The sequence below is a fragment of the Etheostoma spectabile genome, unplaced genomic scaffold (genome assembly GCF_008692095.1).
Source record: "Etheostoma spectabile isolate EspeVRDwgs_2016 unplaced genomic scaffold, UIUC_Espe_1.0 scaffold302, whole genome shotgun sequence".
Lineage (NCBI taxonomy): Eukaryota > Metazoa > Chordata > Actinopteri > Perciformes > Percidae > Etheostoma > Etheostoma spectabile.
In genome coordinates this window covers 366,929-374,920 of record NW_022605581.1, presented here as the reverse complement: position 1 = coordinate 374,920, position 7,992 = coordinate 366,929, and the positions used below count along the sequence as shown (strand labels likewise).

Here is a 7,992-nt window from a genome sequence, read left to right as displayed (position 1 = left end):
GTGGGCAGGGAGAGGACTGTGGTGTCCTCAGGTGGGCAGGGAGAGGATCCACAGACTGGGAGCAGCCGAGCAGAAAACCCAATCTCCCATTGTACGGAGCTTTGTCCTGGGAGGTTTCAATTTAACAAGAAGAAATCTAGCGGTCCTATAGGGTGCTGCGCTGATATGGTAGTTTCTCCTTCAGACATCTGACAGACACAAAGCCCATTTAGCGCGCTCTAGATGGGGCGTGTGTCATGTCACTTTTTTTTCAATCTTTTTTTCTGTTTCACTGCTCTGCAGCCTGGCATCAGCACACAGCTAACGTACGGTTACGTCTTCCATGAGTTCACCTGGAACTCCCAGACAGGCGGCATGTTAAGTCTGTGTTAAAGTTGACTTAACTGATGTTACGCTGGTCAGAGACGGGCTAAATGCCCGGTTGGTTATTTGTTGTCGGACTCGGGACAACACCAGCTGGCATACCCAGCTGCTGATTTGGAGAACCACCCACTGTCTTTCCGCAGCTCTGACAGCACGTGATAAGAGTGCAGCAGGTGCCGTGCACATGTGTGGTTTGTTTTCAAACAAAAGTTGGAAAAAGTCACCTCCTTTTTTCCAGCACTGGCACAAATGGCACGCAAAAAGGTCTGTCCAGAGATGCTTGGGCTATCTTTAGTAGTAGTTGTAGTTGTATAGCAGGCTAAACAGGCATTTGAAGCAGTTTGAACAGAAAACTGCTTTGATAATGATGAATGTCTGTTTCTTTGGCAAAAAGAACACCACAACAAACCCATTTAAATGTGTCTGTGTACTCTGTTTGATATAAATATTCAATTCAATTATTAGCTAACCATGCTTGTTCTTTCTCCAGGTTGCATATGCAGAGAAACGTCTAGCATTGGTTGGACAACTGATGCTGAGAGGAATCGGCGAGTAGAAAGCGCTTATATTTGAGCCACAAGCCTCACTAAAGAGTTCCTAATTGTCTTGTCTCGTCTTTTGTTTTATGGGCAGGCCTGTCATCCAGCCTGGCCTCATTACAACCCAGTCTGTTTGGAAAGGGCAAACACATAGTGACTGGCATTGTTCTGTGATTGGCACCTTGGTTTAAACCGAGGCCGTGTTAATGAACGCCACAGCGCCGTCCATCTTTCAGAGCCCCCGGGACCACTGGCAGGTTTTCTGTTACAGGTCAGCGCTCGTATTGTGCGTCTCGGCCTCTCAGACGCTCCTTCAGATAACGGGGACCCTTTTCAACCTGAACTACTGAACCCCAGCCAAGACGCCGCACCGACTTCCCATTAACGTTAGCTGGCAATCTCTTGTGTCTTCATAAACACAAGAGATACGGGCATTTTCTCTCATTTTAACCATAACTTGACCTGTCACTTGACATCTCTGGAGTGTGAAAGATTCTATTCATTTTGAGTTTCACCACTTAAGAGTTTGGAAGTGGTATTGCTTAATTTTTAGACTCTTTAGTTGTTTTCAGGTCTGGGAGGTGCTGCCTTTAAGACATGAGAAACAAAACAGTGTTTTGTCACAGCGCCTTACACCTGGTACCAAATGATTCAGCAGTTCTATCCTAAAACAGGAAGGAAATCCGATGCCGTAAATGTGTAAATCTATCAATATCACTTCCTCATCAGTCAGACACGAGATCTGACCGTAATTACACTTGTGCTTCCCATAAACTGTCATTGCTTTAGCGTATTATTTCAGTTGCTACCCAGGCAGTGGGAGAGCAAATAAAAAACATAAAAACATAATTCAATCCGGTGTGCGCATTGGCAACACACGGCTCATCAAGCTGACAACGATGTGTATTTCCCTCCGCTGAATATCTATATCTCTCATAGTTGTGGGTTTGTTATACTCTTACAACCCTGAATGAGAAGGGTAGGCAGTAAACAGGGGTCCCCTTCCTAATTCACTCGCAGCACTCTCCACGGCTGTGCACCGTGAATCGGGATGTCAAACATTCCTATCTTTTGGGAAATTAAGACCGGTTTACCAGTTGAGGCGGTAGACTCCCCAGCATTAGCTATTGAGTAGCCAGAGCTATTGGCACAGAAATGCCAAACATATGTCAGATGTCAGTTAGAAACAGTGTCTCCATTGCAGAGTTTTTCCATCAGAAACAGTCAAATATCCCGCTTAGTGCATCTCTTGTTTTGCCACTTTAAGGAGTCAAAGACTATCCAAGTACAGTATATTAGTTTAGATTGTGTACTAGTCTAGTAGCCAACTAGGTCAACCCGGAAATGTGGAGTACACCGAAGTTTTATTGCAGAAATGTGAAGTACGGGTCCCCAGATGCAGAAACTGCTGGAGCTCATGTGCATTGTTGAGCATTTGGAGATCATGACGAATCCAATTCAGCAGAATTAGCCGAATTGGCAGAATTCTCATTATCCGAGTCTGGCGATTTCAAAGTCTCAGAGGTGATTCAGCTTCAGTTACCATAAAAAATAACCTATAATACGCCTGAAAGTAATTGCAACTTACTTAATAAAATCAAATAAGTCCTAAAATTAGCTCTTGAAATCTGAAATGCACAAAGTGAAATCAGTCTCTAAAACCTCTAAAAACACTACATATTGTAGAATGGCCTACAGTGGGAAAATATGTGGTCAAAACTGGAATGTTAAGCTGAAATGCAATTATGAAAATTATGCTAATTATGCAAATGTGGTGGTGAATGGGCTCTTTTAGCTGGCTGTAATTCAACCTGACCCACTTGCACAATTAACTCTAACCCATAATATTTTCTCAGTGGTATTGGGTGTTGGACGGCCCGGCCCCGGTCGCCGAGGGCGACCTCAGGGCTGTCGGCCGAGCCACCAATCACGGCAGCTCCCTGAAGGGGCGGGGCCAGTGATGATTGGACGGGTGCCCCAGCCTGCCCAGGCAGTGCTGGGGTGACTCCGGGTATCCCTGGGGTCTCGTGCGTCACTGGAAGCCAAGTTGTCTGTTGCATGTAGAGCTGGGCGACATGATGAAAATGAAATACCCCGATAATTTTGGGGATTTTATTTTTGACTAAATACCTCAATATCGATACTGTGGCGATATTGTAGTTTTTTTTTTTTTTTTTTTAGCAACATGTGAACTCAGATGCATCAAATAAATCCAAGAGCAAAACAGCTTATCACACTTCTGTGATGTCAACCCAGTAAAAATGGACCTACTTAACGAAGTTGGTTCACTGCTAGCTTAGCTACAAGTTAGCATCAAACACAACAAAGGCCGTCACTTTAATGGTGCTCTGAGCTAGTGTTAGCAATCAAACAATCATAGAAAGCTACGTTTCTGAAATGATTTCCATCTTCTGTTAGTGCTTGTTATGAGATTTTATGGATTTTACAAATTGACATAACGACATATTATGGTGATTAGGATTAGGTGGTGATTAGGGATGTCAGGAGAACCGGTACTTAGGTACCAAAAACTCAACAGGAATCATATTCCAATTGTTGTGGAAGTTTCTGTTCAGCGAGGGAGGAATTTGTGTTGAAGAAGAGACCTCGTTGAAACAAAATAAAGACAGGCTGCAAACTGGATTAAAAGTTTGGATATTCGGTGAAAGAGTTTAATTATTTTCTCGAGAGAACAACCAAACAAAATGACAAGAACTGCACTTCACAATGAAACCGAGTAACAAGGTGGCCCCACAGTTCTGTGCCCCGCGTAACACCCGACAGCTCCTTATATTCCCTTTCGCCCCCAAACAGAAACCAGACCATGTTTGGAAAAACATCCTAATCTTAAACGAAACACTTCATCTTATTCTTCAGACTTCCTGGAGCCAGAGCTGTCCCTGTGCATCTGTCTAGTGCGTCAGAGAATGACAGTAGCTGCCATTCTACCTTAGGAGTTCAGAGATTTATCTGTCCATAGATTGGTCCGGTTTCTAAGCTATAAATCGGGCAAACTGACCTTTTTTAATGTATATATAGTACATAAACATGGAAGCGAATTGAAAGGAGCCCATGCCTGATCGAGCTATCGTCGGCTGATATCAGTATGGGGTCAGTGCATCCCTGTTCCTGGATACAATAGTGCAATAGCAATGGGTCGATGGTGCCAGAGTATATATTTTGAAGGTGCAATGCCATTTTTTTCATTTTTAAAAAAGAGAGCCTTGTATTTGGCATTTTAAAATAAGATTTGTATTCACTGGAAAGAGTTTTTCAACTCTCAAGCCTGCTTAATGGTTACATTTCACTCCGGTTGCTATCGACTTGTGACATCTTAAATATCCTCCATTGATATTGATCCATCTCATAGGACACTGGAATCTGTGCAATTTCATTTCATACAGTGCAATATTTCATACATTAACCTTTCCATTACTGTGCAATATTTATTTACTTAACATTAGTACTTAATCCTTTCATTCCATCACTGTGCAATATTATTTATTGAGTGTTAACACTTACCTATGCTTATTCAAGCTGATTTATATATGTATACTTGACAGTCACTACACTTTATAGCTTTGACTTTATATTTTTGATATTTTATACTGTTATATTCTTATATTTTTTTGTGTCAACGCTGCAAAGGGATTGCTTTAATCTCGTTGCACAAGTACCGTGTACTTGTGCATAATGACAATAAAGGCATTCTATTCTATTCTATTCTGATGCAGAGACGCATTAAGCGTTGATAAAGCAAAGCTAAGACCTGCTTTTCTCTGTTCTTCCAGTAAACACAGTCCGGTCTCCATGCACATGGACTTAATTGGCACTTTTCTGCAGCGTCCACCGGGAGTCAGGCTGACAAACACACCCCTCCAGGGAGGAACACCTGCTCTCCACTAGACGTTGTTTGTCTTTTTAAAGGCCCACGAGAGCGAGGGGAAGGGTCTTCACCTTGTCATAAGCTGGGTGGATTCACCAGATTTAAAGGCCCTGGTCCCAATTCAAGCCCCCAGTTCTTGTTCTTGATATCACGTTGGAAATGGGCGTTAATGAGGTCTCGAGAGAACGGAGATGCAGGTGTAGTGGCTCGGTTCATTTAGTCATGAGACTTTGAGAAGCAAAAGCAACAGTCACATATATTTTCATACACTTCTTCGCCTAATCTTTTGTGTCCAGAATAATGAGAAAATGTGATAATTGTAATAATGGTTGAGATCACCCAAGTGATCGAATGGAAGCGGCTGCTTTGAATTTTTTAGTACTAAATGAATTTAACCCTTGTGCTGTCTTCCCGTTAACCATGAACTTGTCCTTACCGGTCAAAATTTCCAATGTTTTTGTCGCTTTTTCTGATTTGTCACTTTTTCCATGCTTTTGGCGCTTAAAAAAAATACTGAGCTGGTTTAATAACAGGTTTTACTCTTATTCTTAGAATTCGGGGTCAACAAACCTCATTTATATCAAACGTTTGAGTCAAAAAGGCAGAAATTATGAATTATTTTGACTAATAGATCAGAGGGTGTAGAGTGGGTAGATGTCAAAGGAGGCTGTTTTGAAACCATTTAAAAAAAAAAAAAAAAAATTAATTTCACCTGAAGAATGTTGTATGGAATCGTCCATGTTATTTTGGGACAATTTGATTGAAAGAAATCCTAATTTCTGACATAAAACACTTTTAAAAACGGGTCAATTTGACCCGAGGCCAACACAAGGGTTAAACCAGTCTCTGTTTTGAAGGTTGACGGGCTCTCTAATGGCAAATGTCTCTTTTTAATTTCAGTGTGCAAGGATCCACCGTACAAAGTGGAGGAGTCCGGATACGCCGGCTTCATCTTGCCTATTGAAGTTTACTTCAGAAACAAGGTACATTTACCAACTTTACTCACCAACAAACTGCATGTGTTACACCGTTAACACTGGATTCATTTTAAGTCTCGTTCTAGTTCTTAATCTGCTAGTTCCACCCGGTTTGGTTTGGTTTGACACTAGTTTGCTGTAGTTTTTCAATGTAGTTTTTTGCTTTTGGGTGTATTTATAAACCTAGATGGACCTTGTATTATTTAACCTTAAATTGAGACCGTTAATCTCATTAAGACGCGGGGTGTCATTGGTTAAGACACAACAGCAACACGACACAAAGTTAAAGACGGGCAGGACGTTCATGCAAAGACTAAATAGAAGACATGTCATGAAAGTGACAAATACCAACTTGGCGGTGTAAAAACTATGAACAAGACACACACACAGAAAGTAGAAGGTGTGTGTGATTCTCGACATTTGGCCGTGTGTCAGAAGACACATGTAGTTTCTAAAGAAGTTGGAAAAACACACCATTAGATAAACTACTTAAACGCATCGGGTTTGTTCAGGACCCCCCCGCCCGCCCGCTCCCATCTGTCGCTAGCGATGATGATGCAGTGATTAGTGACGATACTCTCCCACCAATCAGTAGCCTGCAGGTTTTCACGTCACCTTTTTGGTATTGCCTCAGCTCGCTTGGTACCTGTTGGCAGGTACTAGGGACTTTTTATCATAATGGAAAACCCCAAAAGGTGAGTCGAGGGGGTACCTAGTCTGTCATTGTTAAACTGTGAAAGCTTATCAATTTGATTTCTGTCGACCTACTAATATCAATCATTGTGGAGATCCAGAAGAAGTTACGTATGCTCTTTCAACACTTACTTTATAGTTTGGATCCAAGTGCAGTGTTCAAGTGACGCAGTGTAGTGGTGTTGATTAAAGGACATCGTCGTGGTTAAGTCCTGGTCCTGATTGGGACTGTTCTCTTTTGTCTCTCTCAGGAAGAACCGAAGAAAGTTCGCTTTGATTACGACCTGTTCCTCCACCTGGAGGGCCACCCCCCGGTCAATCACCTTCGCTGTGAGAAGCTCACCTTCAACAACCCAACGGAGGAGTTTCGTAGGAAGCTACTGAAAGCCGGAGGGGTAGGAGAGACGTTTCTTAAATCTATACTGAAACTTCTTCTGCAGAGGAGAAAACCTCCATCTCTGTTATTCCAGGGACAGTTGATGGAGCAGTGATGTGTCATCACAAACACTCTTGTACACGCAAACACACAATGACACATATGGAAAGTTCTGTGTAACTGAGGCCTAGTGCATAGCAGTTTTACTGCCGCGTCACCAACTGTCGAGTCTCGAGTCCTCAGTGTTTGAGTCTGAGTCACCAAAGAAGACCGAGTCGAGTCCCCATTACCTGAGCATGGGTCTGAGTCGAGTCCTGAGTCCCCCAGTGATCAGGTCGAGTCGTCAAGGTTGAGTCTGCGTTGAATTCCAAGACTGCCTACAGCTCTCCACTCTCGCACCTTTTGTTTAAATTTGACCCAAGGGATACGAGAGGGTCCCGAAAGTGAAGACAATACAAGGGTTACATCTGATTATAGTCCAGAGAATAGATTCTCGAGAATGGAGACTTGAGTCAGAGTCCAGGACTTGAGTACTCCAGTATTTGAGCATGAGTTGATAAGACTCCCCTAAATCAATGCACTTGGTTTTTTAAGATGTGTCTTTGTACACCGAGCAATGCAAACAGTATGACAGGCTGTAAACTTTACAGTCTTGTCTCAAAATGACAATGTTAGTCCATCTCTTAATTATTTCTGACTTCCCTGTGGCTCTCAGCTCGTTGGTTCCTACTAAAGACGTAAAAAGAGCGCTCTGCATTGCACTGCTACATTTGTCCTTTTTAAAGACACGTAACCAGGGACATTTGTGCTCAGCTTGGAGGAGAAACGCCGTGGAAGCCAAGAATGTTAAAAGGCCTGCGGGGATAATAAGAAGCATCTGCACTCGGGCAGACCTGAACCTCATAACACAAGCTCATTGGGGGGCTGGCTCTAGTCGCTGTAATTCTGCACCCAGGCTGATTTCGGGAAAGAGACTTCATACACTAAGGTCTATATAAAAGAGACTTCAGAGCAACCAGACCATGCACAAAACAAGGTGTCTGTGGACGCCAGAAGCCCTGCTTTATCTAACCTTGTCTGTGTAACAAGGTGCTGTGATCCCAAGTCCCTGGCTCTTATCTCGATGTGTCTGTGTAAACGGTGCTTTGGAGCCCAGAG

At 42.8% G+C, this 7,992-nt stretch overlaps 1 protein-coding gene across 1 annotated transcript in view; it reads left to right on the top strand.

Moving 5' to 3' along the window:
• Window positions 1-7,992, top strand: part of mllt3 (MLLT3 super elongation complex subunit) — a gene marked incomplete in the record, with an annotated part of 125,590 nt that overhangs the window by 21,847 nt on the left and 95,751 nt on the right. The window contains 2 exon segments of the mRNA XM_032510979.1: window positions 5,689-5,771; window positions 6,710-6,853. Coding sequence (XP_032366870.1) covers window positions 5,689-5,771; window positions 6,710-6,853 — 227 coding nt within the window.